This window comes from Acanthisitta chloris, unplaced genomic scaffold (genome assembly GCF_000695815.1).
Source record: "Acanthisitta chloris isolate BGI_N310 unplaced genomic scaffold, ASM69581v1 scaffold31411, whole genome shotgun sequence".
NCBI lineage: Eukaryota > Metazoa > Chordata > Aves > Passeriformes > Acanthisittidae > Acanthisitta > Acanthisitta chloris.
Genome location: NW_008657088.1, coordinates 65,001 through 77,942, shown reverse-complemented (window position 1 = coordinate 77,942; position 12,942 = coordinate 65,001). Strand labels below are relative to the sequence as shown.

General features: G+C 48.2%; 1 protein-coding gene across 1 annotated transcript in view; it reads right to left on the bottom strand.

The window, feature by feature from the left end:
- Nucleotides 1–12,942, bottom strand: part of RAPGEF1 (Rap guanine nucleotide exchange factor (GEF) 1) — a 51,389-nt gene that overhangs the window by 5,173 nt on the left and 33,274 nt on the right. The window contains exons 10-13 of the mRNA XM_009084585.1: nucleotides 7,129–7,217; nucleotides 5,807–5,918; nucleotides 3,922–3,997; nucleotides 849–933 (exon numbers count right to left, since the gene is read on the bottom strand). Of these exons, the coding sequence (XP_009082833.1) occupies nucleotides 849–933; nucleotides 3,922–3,997; nucleotides 5,807–5,918; nucleotides 7,129–7,217 (362 nt within the window). The remainder of the gene's footprint in view (nucleotides 1–848; nucleotides 934–3,921; nucleotides 3,998–5,806; nucleotides 5,919–7,128; nucleotides 7,218–12,942) is intronic.

Here is a 12,942-nt window from a genome sequence, read left to right as displayed (position 1 = left end):
TGCCCCAGATGGGACTGTCACCGATGCCCCAGATGGGACTGTCACCAACAGCAGCTCTGTGGTGAGCTCTGCTGTGTCCTTGGCCGTGCTGATCCCAGCTGGAGTGCAGGGAGCAGCAGCTCTGCTGCAGATGGCAGTGATGAGCTGTGATGCAGGACACGGTGACGTCAGGGACCCTCTGACGTGGGTGCACAGCACCACAGCCCACGAGGCACTGCCCAAACCCACACTGACCCCTCAGCCAAGGGAGCCACGGGGGAGAAACTCAGGCTCAAGGAGAAACCTTCTCCATCCTCTGCCAGAAATGCTAATGCTCACCCTGCACATCAGGGCTCTCTCCTCACCTCGGTACTGGTTATGAGCTCAGTTCAGAACTGGGAGGCCAAGAGCTCTTCCATGCTGCATTCATTGTGAGAAGACAGAAATCAAGTCTTGATGGTTCAGTGATCTCTAGTATTAAACTACACCCACCCAAGCAGGCAATCCCCACGGCTGCTCTGGAAGGCAGAAGGCACTGTGATCATCTCTCTGAAAATGAGATATCCCAAATAAATGACCAGTTCCCCAGTGATGTACAGAAAACCTGAACTGCTCCTCTCCCCTGCCAGGGCCCTCAGGAGACAATGCTCAGGTCCAGTACTCCACCCTGCCTGGGCCTGCCCAGCAGCAATTCCTGTTGTCGAGTGTGGAGGTGAAGAAGTCCTGCCTGGGACTCCTCCAGGGCCAGCACATCACTGGCCATGCTGTTAGCAGGTTTCTGACCACCAGCTTGCCATCAACTCCCTCCATGGTGATTTCCTGGCTCTGACTCCTGGTGGGAGTGAACTACCACTCATGCAAAAGGATATCTGTACTGCAGCTTTTTGATGAGCTCTTCAGGAGTAATAAATGTCCTATATGTAGTCAGAAAGGCTTCACAGTACAGCACCAGATCTAGGGAGAAAGACAAGAAAGGCTCAGTCAATCCTGATGTCAGACAAAGGAAGCTTCTTGTAAGGTTGAATCCAGTCACACAGAGGAGGACATGAACACGTTTTGGCATGAATGAACTTTCCAGAAATGCTGTGCTGTTGGTCCTTACCAGCAGATGGACCCTCCTGCACAAGAGCAGCAGTGACACTGCCCTGTCCCCACCAGCCTGGCTCCCATTTGCAGCACTTGGGCTTGTGGCTTCGCTTACGCCACCACCGAAGGGTGGGACACCAACACCTGCCTGTGGGACAGGAACTATTCATAATGGATCAAGGAAAAATGTGGTTTTAGACCTTGGGGATACTTTAAAGAGAAGATGGGATGGCCAGAGGTGCCTCAGCCTCTCTCAGGCCACACAGAGCCCTGCAGAGACATGGTCCCTTTCCCTCCTCATGAGGAGCACACGTGTTTCAACACGATGCGACAGCCTCTGCCCTTGCTGCGTTCCAGGAAATCTGTCCCACGACTGTATAAATATAAGATTGCTTTCAGCCAAAAGAAAACCAAATTGTACTGCAAAACCTAATACTACCACAACCATGACCCTCCCACAACAGAGACACCCACGTGGCACAGCTTGTGTTGGTTCATCTGCAGGAGGGGATGCTGCAGGGCCCAGAATCACCTCATGGGCACAAAGGACTGAGTTTGAAGAAGCAGGAACAGCAAACAGGAAAGCAGATTTCAGGTCAAGACTGCAGGATCCTTGCAGTCTTGGGCAAGGCCTGGTCACTGTGGACAGCAGTGCCCAAATGGGAGCATTAGCCCCAGTATAAACCAGGCAGCACAGCAGCACTGGGATGGCATCCTGCTCCTGCCAGGAGAACTGCATCCATGGGCAGACAGGGGGAAAAAGCTCCTGCTGAGCCTGCCCAGGCTTGGCTGTACATGCAGAGCTTGTTCCAGACAGGACAGGGATCACCCCACATCCACTGCCATGGAGGGTGGGAAGGAGCAGAGCACAGTGTGAGAGTTGTGCTCTCTACCTGCAGTGTTTCTCTTGGCAGGAGCCTCACCGTGACGCTGCTTCCTCTTGCTCTCAGATCAGAGTGCTGCTGTCTTTTGGCTGCAATCAGACACAAGCTCTAAAGCCAGAGGCTGGGTGGTCATGTCAGGGGCAAGCCCCAGGCCTCGTCCAGCTGTAATCCTGCACTCACAGCAAGTTCGTGTGTCTGTGAGCACTTAACTGACCATGGATTTTATTCCTAAAGACCACAAGTCTCTCTATCCCTTACTCCACTTTTAGAAAACTCAAATGGACAAGAAGCATCATGCAACAGGGCGTGGAGTTACATTTATTCTGGGTTCCCATCTGCCCAAAAGGCAACGTGAGGTAATACAGCTGGTCTGCTCTGGCACTTGAAGCTGCCAAGAAATTCATCTTTAAAGGAAAGCCTCTTAACTCTACCCCTCTGTGCCGTTTGGCTGATTGATTTACAAGCCCGAAATTCTTCTCATTGTAAGCTTAATTCATTAACCCTCTCAGTCACCCAAACACTGGGTTAGCATAGCACAAATTCCTCTGTGCTCCATTCAGCTCAGTGGCTTGGCAGGGCCTGCAAGGCAGAGCTCAGGGACTGAGAACAGTGTCACCATGCTGAGCTCTCTCCACCCTGCTCTCCCTCTTCAAATCCTGCTCTAGTTTCTCCCAGTCTTGAGAGATTTCTCCACAGCTCTCACCTGACTGCTTGCAGCACCCTCAGAGTTGGAGGTCTAAGACACATCCCCTTACCAGCAATTGTCTTTCAACAGCAGGGAAGTTCTTCCAATGTGATGCTTGTTTCAGAGAACAGCAGGAGTAAATCAGAGCTTCTCTATTCCACTTCCAGCATTTTTATAAGGAGTACTTCCACTATCTAATTTAGACTATTTTCTTTAATATACATACCTAGCCTTGGCACAATCAACTGCCTCCTCCTCCTCTAAACCATTCCTAACTTTGGTCCTTTCTGCCTGGAATCAATGCCTGATGCAAACTGGGAAACACAGCTGTCAGGGGAAGGATTTTCTTGCTAGCTGAATGGTGCTGGTAAGTAACTGCAAACACCTTATGCTACAGTAAAACCCCTGTCATTTAAAAATGTACATGAAAGATATTTCCCCTTTGACTCTCAAACCTCTAAAATACGAGCGCTGAGGGATTCAGCGGGTTAGCTTTTTGCCTTGCATCCCAGGAGATAAGGAGATCAATCCTGGTTAAGGCCATCAGCACAAATGTGTTTGGCAGGTTCAGATCACTCTCTGGAAGCACTGCAAAGGCTGTCTTTGCCACAGGTCTTGAATAGGAGCTGCTTCATGTGGGTGGTGACTGGGTTTGGAGAGATAAAGTAGGGGTTTAACAAATCTGGAGCTAAGAGTTGCTAAACCTCCCTTTTTCTCCCCTGTATCTCCTTTTCTATGTACTGGTCTGGGTGGCTACCAGGATGCAATTGGTACAGAGTGGGACTAGGAAGTGATATGCTAAGTAGAAAATGAGAGGTGTCAGCAGACCAATACCTGAACAGCTTGCCCAATGTCCACAGGTACCACATTAGACCCAAACCAATGTCTCTCCCCTCCTACTCTGATCCAACAGTGTCTCTAGCAACTCCTACATCACCACTGCCCTGAAATTCAAAGGACAAGGACAGGCTGGTCACACCTGCACTCACAGAAGGCAGTGACCCACCTCAGCAGGTACAAGGACACCAACACAGCACTGTCACTGGTGTGCCTTGCCTTCCAGATCTGGGCCAGGATGGAGTTAATACCATCCCTGCTGCTAAATGGAACCAACAGGCCTTTATCCATCTTACCTCCCTTTACCACAGATCAGCACAACCCCCCAGCCTGGGGGATCACTGCAGACCTCTCCCCCCTGGCCCAGATGCCTGTAGCCATGAGTGTAGAGGCAGAAGACAAGCAGCTAAAGGCCGTGCCTCTCTGTTCTGCACTGCTGCATCTACATACCTTTCCTGTCGGTCTCTGTTGCATGCACTAACAGAATGTCTCCAGATCCACCACGAACATCTGGCCCATCATCTCCCTGCAATGGGAACACAAACACATTAGGCATGGCCCAAGCTCCCTTCGGCCTGGTTTAACAGCTCTGGGGTTCAAGCTCAGCAAAAACTGGCAGCATACACAATGTTCCTGGCACTGCTCACAGCACAAGCTGGGACATGGTCTTCAGAGCAGGGCTAATCCTGGAATTTGAATAAAGCATTTGGTGTCCCAGATGAGGAGCTGGGTTGATCCTTACTCAGAGTCTCGGACTCCTTAAGGCCAGGCTGTGAAGCTCAGTGAAAGCTGAACCTTCTGTCCACAGAAGAATGAACAGAAATGCCCCAAATGCTCCCAGAAGACCATTAACAGCGCAGTAAAGCTGTGTGAACTGTCTCAAAGTGCAGGATCATGTACCACAGTGACTGTGGGGTGGGAGGTCATGCATTCCACTCACATGTTCCTGGAACATCAAAACTAAGCAAGTTAATTCCCTAAACTGGAACTATTTGGCTGGAGGTCACCTGAAGTGATCCAATAACCAGGAGCACAAACCAGCCCTGCTAATTGCTTGACCCCTGCATTACCACTCTCTAAAAACACCTTTCTCCTAGCTACTGCAATTCCCAACTCAAAATATGCAAAACTGATCCATCACTCAGTCAGCAGTTCCACACTACAGCAAGCAGCTCGTGGTGACAGTTCTATACTGTTTCAAACATGCAGATCATACAGAAAAGAAAAAAGGCATTAAGCGACAGATCTGCTAGTCCCAAATGTTCAGGAATCACTGATTTTTAATTGTTTTTTAAAGGGAACAATCCAGCAGAGGAGATTGGAGTTGTGTCTGGCTTCCCTTAGCAATGTCTTTGTCACTTCAATGTGCAAAACAGTGAAAAACCCCACGGATTACAGCCATGGAGTAGCTGTGTCTAAGATGTGAATTTTTCAGGTGACCCTCTGGCAAGACTGATGAAACACTACTTAAAGAATGAGGTAACAGCTTTTCACTCTCTCCTGCACATCTCAGCTGACCAAAGAACACTCCTAAAGTGCCAGTAAATGATACATTCTCCCTGGTTTCCAGACTAGCCCCCTGACAGCTTCAAAAGCCTGTGAGTTCCCTCCAGCTGCATGTCAAAGACAGCGTGGCTCAAGAGCACAGCGAGCAAAGCTGTCTGGGAGTGCACCCAAGGTTAGACACAAAGCAATTTCTCAAATGCAGAAAGTTCCTTTGGCTGACACTCCTAAAGTGCCAGTAAATGATACATTCTCCCTGGTTTCCAGACTAGCCCCCTGACAGCTTCAAAAGCCTGTGAGTTCCCTCCAGCTGCATGTCAAAGACAGCGTGGCTCAAGAGCACAGCGAGCAAAGCTGTCTGGGAGTGCACCCAAGGTTAGACACAAAGCAATTTCTCAAATGCAGAAAGTTCCTTTGGCTGCTTTTCCACAAACATAACATTTTTTTTCTGTTGTCACACTGAAAGGCCAAAGCCATCAACCCACACCTGGATTTATTGTGCCCAGGCTCTCAGCTGATTCATTCCAGACTGTCACAGGCTGAAGAGGTGGGAAGGGGCAGACTGGGAAAAGGGCATGAGATGTGCTAGCTTTTAGGGAGACACCTCACCTTTTGTTAAACCCTCATTTGTGGCTGGTGCTCCCTGCCTGTACCAGCATCTCCTACTTCAACAACAGCCTGAATGCACATACCACTTCTGCTGCAACCTAGTTTTTCATCAGACCTAGTTTTTAATCAAATAAAAGGTGATGTCTTGCTTGTGCACACAGAGAATCAGATTTCAACACAGCATAAACCAAAGAGTACAAAAGCAAACCCTGAATGTACCCACCTCTTGTTTCAGTGTTAACCTAGCCATGATTTCACTGTGGTCAATAAGGGACAGCTCATCCACCTCTTCCTCCAGCTGTGATGATTCCAAAGTATCTGGTGACTGTGGCTGCCTGTGAAAATAAAGGAAAATAACCTTTGTTAAATGACAGTAAGTACACAGACACTCTGGAGGTAAATCTTTTGCAAACAAGCCCAAATGTCTGGCTCTAATTCTGTTGCTTTGTGCATCACTTAAATAGAGAAAGATGAACCTTTAGGACCTGAACACTTGTCTGTCTGCATTTCTGGCAGACAGGATTTTACTATGCCCTGCATAAGTACACACTTCCGTGTCTCCTTAATCCACCAAATTTTTAGTGCACACAAATCTAAGCCCTTCCTCAAATGTATAGAGACTGAGCATACTCTACACATACATATCTTAGTCAGTTCATGACCCTGTGCTGAGACAAGGGGAACTGACAAGCTCTTGTTTTGTAGTAAGATAGAGCAGAAAATTCTGACCACTTTTTGGTGTATAGCCAAAACTCTAGTATTCCTACCCCCAGAGGCTGGTACTCTTGCACCTGGATATGTGCTCTCTGCCTGTATTCCTAAAAAAAATAATGTACCTATGTTCTTCATAGCTTTCCCAGGCAGAGGCCAAAATCCTGTGCAGTACTTGGAGCTTTGCAGAGCACTCTTGCACTGTCTCCTTTACTGCAGGGATTAAAACCCTCAAACTGCAGGAAAATGGGGGAGGGAAGTTGACTGTTACACACAAATCAGTGCTGCTCTCTATTTTTGCTTCAGAAATGCAATTGCAGAGCAATCTCGAGCAGCAGGGAAGCACTCACTCCACTCCTCCTGAAGCCCATCTGTTCCAGCTTGCACCTCTTCATTTACATAGACAAATGATAGCTAAGAGCATTAGAAGGGATAATAAAGGCTCCTTCTTCGGGGCCTCAGCCAGCCTCTAACTAGCAGGGTTAGGAAGAAATTCCTCTCTGGAAGACTATTTTCCAACAGTGATACAGACTTTGCTCACATGTTTCCCTGGAAGCAGGAGGGAGCAGGCAGTGTCAATGACAGGACTGCCAATGAGATGGACTGAGGATGGCTAACAAGGGCTGCATTAACCCCTAAGTGCTCCCTGGGGTCAGTAAGGATATCTTGCTGGGATTCTCCAGTTCAGCACGATCTCACTGGTCACTGCCTGCACAAACAAAAGTGGTCTTGAAAGTTTAGAGAACATGGAGAAGGCTGAAGGCAGAACAGGATGGTTTGGCAGAGGGGATGTTGGTGGGACTGGGAGCAGGAGCACCAGGGAGCCAGGCTCACCTTTCAGCACCATCCTTGCCCTCCTTCCCCATGGCACTGCTGTTCACAGAGGAGTCTTTGGAGAGGCTGTCTTTGACAGAGGGAGATTCCTGCCAAGAGAAAGAAGTTTTTCATTATTACACGGGGTCCTTGATCCCAGTGATCCTTGCATTCACAGCCTGCCTGCCTCTAAATGGCCCTTTACTGTAAATTCCTACAGAGTGGTTAAAGATTGATGCAAGTTAATGCCAAATGCCAGGAAAACACAGAAGTTAATCAGACAGGAAATTTGGGACCATCTCTGGAGACTAGTGTAATTAGCACTGTTTGCTTTTAACATTGTGAAATGATGCTGAAAGTTACACCACAAGTCAGCTGTTGTCTTGGATTTTAACCCTCTCCTGACCTCCTTTTTTTCCTCCAGCTCTTGCTGTTGAAATACACTTGCCTCCTGCTTTAATCTGAACGGACACAGCCAGCTCTAAGCTCTCCAGTTTCAGTTCCCCTCCTGATCACTGCCCCCCTGCCTTAGGGGATGGATGCTCACTGGTTCCTACCTCCTTTCTCTCCCATCAGAAGAGGTTTTGCAATGATGTAACGTTTCCACTCCACAACTCACGGCTGTGGAAATGAGGCTAATGCAAAAAAGCAGAACCAGCTGAACCCGCGGCATGGAACAGCAGGTAGAGAGCTCAGAGCAAAGACAGAGCATTGTAAATTAGCTGTTTATTAAGGAGACAAATAGCCATGAAAGGCAAATGGGAGGATTAATCCAACAGTGTCAGAGTTCAGAATTACTTAACATCATGCAGAGTGAAACTTGGAAATTCAGCCTACTAAACAGACAGGACTGAAAACACCTACACACTACCCACTCAGCAGGGAAAACACCCTGGTGAGCTTAGGTTTCTTGGTGTCTGCAGGAATTTTCCAGACTATATCTTTGCTTCAAAGCTGAGAACCCGTTCACAGCTGCCCAAAAGGATGGGCCTGCCTAGATGTGTCTCCTGAAGGGAAGTGATAGGAGTTGTTATCTCTTGACATATTTAACACCAGCATGGATAAAGGTCTTGGAGACATCCTGTAGGAGATGTGCCTTCCAAGATGAGGGCAGCCAAAAGGATTGCCATGAACCTCTGCCACTGTTTCCTATGACCCAACAGGAAGGCAGTACCTCCCTGGAATGGAAAACGCCCTGGCTCCTCTAGGAAATATCTAAGATACTAGGCTTGAGTAAAGGAAGAAACAGTATGTGAGCACAATGCTAAATCAATCACTTATTTTATATCAAACAGTGAAGGGGAAAAAAATCATTCAGAGCACAAGGCTTTCTGTATTAAAATAAGGGAGGCAAAGCAGTTACAAGAAAAGACAAGGCCCCGGGATGGCACTGGTGCAGCTTTCTGGAAACTTCACACAAGCAGCTCCAAACAGACAGCGAAGCGCAAAGGAAACAGTGTGGCAGGAAAAGCTCTCCCTACCTCCTGCCAGGGCTTGCAGTGACCCCAAAAGCAATGCCTGCTCTCCACCCGGACCAGGAGGGCCCCCAAGCCTGCAGCCAGGAGTGGGCAAGCAGAGGGATGGCCAGCAAGGGAGCCAGAGCAGCAGGATGGACAGGGGAGCTCCAGTTGTGCAGAAGAGGCCTGTGCCAAGCGTGTCAGCCCCGGTGTGGAGTCAGCATGCACCAGGCAGCCCCTTCCAGCCCTCTCCGGGTTACTTACTCCTTCAGAGCGAGGGAGTTCCCCGTTGCTCTGGCCAGAGGAATACAGATTGACGTATTCACCCTCACCAGCCTCCTCACTGGCGTTTTCACTCTAAGGGAGACAGGATGAAAGGAAATATGTGATGCTGCCCCCCATCAGCACTTCGTGTTAGTGAGAGAACCTGCCCATGGGCTGGGAGCAGAACTGCCCTTGGCAGCTGCTGTCACCTAACTTGGAGCTGTTCTCTGGCTCAGCAGTCAACACTGGCCACACTGAGGCTGTACCATCCTGGGGGGAATTATTTTCTGGTTCTTGAGGACTCTCCCACAGGCCCTGAGCTGCAGCAGGAGGGCAGCAGCAGGCACTGCTTTGCAAGAGCTGTGGACTCCGCGCGAGGCTGCCGAGGTGCAATAGGCAGGTGTGGATTTCAAGGTGCCAAAGCTGAGCGTTCAGAGCTGGACACGAGTGCCTGTCCTACCCGTGCTGCAGTCCTGTGGCTGAATGCATATCAGCCCTGCAGCCCTGAGGGTATCAAAGGCATCCCCCAAACTAGGCTACAAGCACAGACTAGAGCCATCACGCCAGAATGAACCAAACTTGAGGGCTTTGAGATATAACAAGGACTCAGCGAAAGGAAGATGCAATGGCAAGGTCAAGTCCAAAGCGTGAAAACCTGCACATTTACTCTCTAATCAGTGACCCTCTTCCAAAGTCGGTGAAGAGGCAGCACTAGCAAGCCCTGTGCTGACAGCTCTAATCCCATCAACTCTCAGCTTTGCAGGAGACAAAAGAGGAACTGTCTTGAAAATGAGGTGTTTAAAAAAATGTAGCTGTAATGGACCAACCTGCTCAGTGATCTGAAAACTGATTTGGGATCTCAGACCAGCAGTGTGGAAACAGCATTAGCCTAACTTCACCAACACATGATGACTTGCCACCAAGCACACAGCTGGGGCTGCTGGGAACTGAGAAGAGCAGGAACCTGGAGAGAACAACAGGCTTATGCACAGGAGAGACAGAGCTGGACTGCACCCACTGCTCCTGGGGCTCACCAGTGACTTGGGAAGGAGCAGGGCAGCAACTGGTAGGAGCCTATGTTTAGAAACAACCAACCTCACAAAACACTCCTTAACTTCCCTCAGCTTTGTGCTACAATTGCAGGAAGCTACAGCAACTTCTCCTCTCCCCTTCACCAGCATTTGACATTTTGTGTTTCCTACATACGTGCTAACATTTTCTCAAACCAGCTGAGGATGTTTGTTTTTTTTCTAGCCACCATTTTTAGAGGAAATTTCCTCTCTGCAATTCACACACACATTTGGAAACCAAACTAGATCACATTTAGCATGTATTAATACAAGAGACATTTTCTTTTAAAAAACAAATCAAGGCAGCCTTGCGTAAGGTGCATCATTAGCTCTTTGGATAGTCTCACCGAAGGCGTCTGGAGAGAATCAGTGAAAGAGGTTTCAGAAGGAAGGCAGACAGGAGCATTCCCATTAAAGCTGCTCTCCTGAGAAGAGGAGTTTGGCACATCCACAGTGCTGGGTGACTGGCTGGCTGCAGTGGGCACCGCTAGGTCAGGGCTCTGAGATGGATGGACGGGTGGAAAAGGTGGGGTGGAGCAGGAGGAGGAGGTAGCAGAGAGGAAAGGAGGTATGGAGACTTGGTTGTGAGGCACAAAGTCCTGGGAGTAGGACCTAAACACAGATTTGTACTACAGGATGCAGAGACACACGACACAAAAACAAGGAAGATGGGGAAAGGAAAGAGACAGACAAAAGAAAAAGTAATTAGATCGGCAGCAGCGTAGCAGTGACAGCACAAGGCATTTCTAACACAGGCAGCACTACTTTACCATCCACACACTAGAGCAGGAATTGCTACCTGGGATACATCAGCCAGTTTTCTCATGGAGAGACACGTTCTTGCACAAACAGCAGCTCAGCTGCTCATCTTGCAGAGGGAAAGTTTGCAGCAAAGAGCTGAGCTGCAGGTATCCAACCTTTGCCAGGCAGGGCAAAGCCTGGATAGCTCAGCACTGCTAATGCAGTGCCCCTGAAAACCACTTGAGTGGAGGAAAGGATGTGAAGGCATACAGAAATCACGACTCTGAGCATGCTGGAAATATCTAAATAGAGAAAAGCACTCCAAGTGCTTATTGCTTTTCTGGGATTTTCCACAGGATCCAAATTTAAGATGCTGTTTGCTCCAGCCCTGTAATTTAACAGCTACTGTGTCAAGTCTGTTCCAGAACACACAGCTCCCAGGGAGGAGTGGCTGGATACTGTCTTCAAAGTTACACTGCAGGATAAAGGAGATTATGCTGCTACTCCTTCCCACTCGAGAAAAACAGGGAGCAAAAATGATAATTGCCCTCAGGAGCGATGAATTCCTTATCAAACCGATCCTTTAATGCAGTGCCTCGAAGAGTCAGCTGAAGAGATGAAAAGAGATCATCTGCGTAAAGCTTTATTTCACTATCTCTCCTAATCATCAGATTACTGTTCAGATAATATTAAACAGGGTGCAGTGGGAATATATTGTGCCAAGAAAAACAAGAGCAACCCTCTGCCTTTTAACATCTGGTCCTAGTAAGATTTGCCATCAGGGTAAGTCCAAAACAAAGCTGACCAGCTGAAGAGATGAAAAGAGATCATCTGCGTAAAGCTTTATTTCACTATCTCTCCTAATCATCAGATTACTGTTCAGATAATATTAAACAGGGTGCAGTGGGAATATATTGTGCCAAGAAAAACAAGAGCAACCCTCTGCCTTTTAACATCTGGTCCTAGTAAGATTTGCCATCAGGGTAAGTCCAAAACAAAGCTGACAACCATAAAAACAAAACAAGAGCAACCCTCTGCCTTTTAACATCTGGTCCTAGTAAGATTAAAAAAAAAAAAAAAAAAAAGACAACAATGCTAAATCTGCTGGAGAGGAGTTGATTTTAAAACCTGCAGAGCTCAACCACTAGTGAGATCTGTGTCATAGCCAAGTGGACCAAAGAGGATCACATCATCCAAAATAACTCCACACTGAAATGAAGCTGTGGTGCTGCTCGGTTGAGCGATCTGCTGCAGAAAGCTGGTGCAGTACAGAGCTCTCAAGAAGCACAGACACAACTTGCTCGAACCAGGCTGAAAAGTGACCCTGCTGCGACGTAAAAAGGAGGAGAAAAAAAGGCAAGAATTGGAGAATTCAGGCTACTTTTTCTTGGGAGAGTTGAGCAGGTGAGAACACTCAGAGCTCAGTCCATCACCTGAGCTGCAGCAGCAGCAGTGGTATTTTTCCTTCTATGTAGGAAAGATGTAAGCTTAAAAATCTAGACTGAGAACAGCCTCAGGCCAGAAGCCTGGTCAAAAAAGCTTTTCCACTACAGAGGAAAGGAAATGTAAAGGTCAATGGCTAGACTTTACCTTCCACCACCTGACTCCTTGAGTGGCTGCCCTCCGCGGTCCGTGGAGTCCGGCAGCGCTCCGGGTGTATTCTCAGGGCCCAGACCAAGTTCCAGGCCATAATACAGAGGAGGGGAGGGGGATGCTTTGGAAAGAGAGCTTAAAAGACTACTGAAATATAATTAAAATGCAAATCCCCACCACATGCCTGTGGCTAAAAGGAGACTGGCTCTAGGACAGGCTCCTCTCTCTTCCTGCCCATTTCTTTCCGGATGAGCAGCGCTGGCTCCAGGGACACTGTCAGCTTTTGGAGCTGCCTCAGTAACAATGACAAGTCTAATCTCTGTATTTACTTTCTGCCTGGATAAATGCTCTACATTTGTTCATTTTCACTTGCATGGCACAAACCACTAAATCCCTCGTAAGACGCCAGGCTCATGACATCATCTTGGCTCAGCAGATTCATTATGCCTCCCTGGTATTTCATGATCTCACCAGTGCTAATACGCCAACTATCCCCCCAACTCCCAGCCTAGACCCCAAATTACTGCTACAATGGCTCAAGCAGGCACTCAAAAATCTGTTGTCCTGATAACAAGATCCTCTACTCCTTAAAGGAAATCATTAGCTCCACTAGAAGCTGTGTGCTAGCTCCCCTAGAGCTGAGCTTCCTGCATCCACAGGAGACTGGCGGCACACGCTGTCCTTCACTTTGGAGTTGATGGACATCTTCC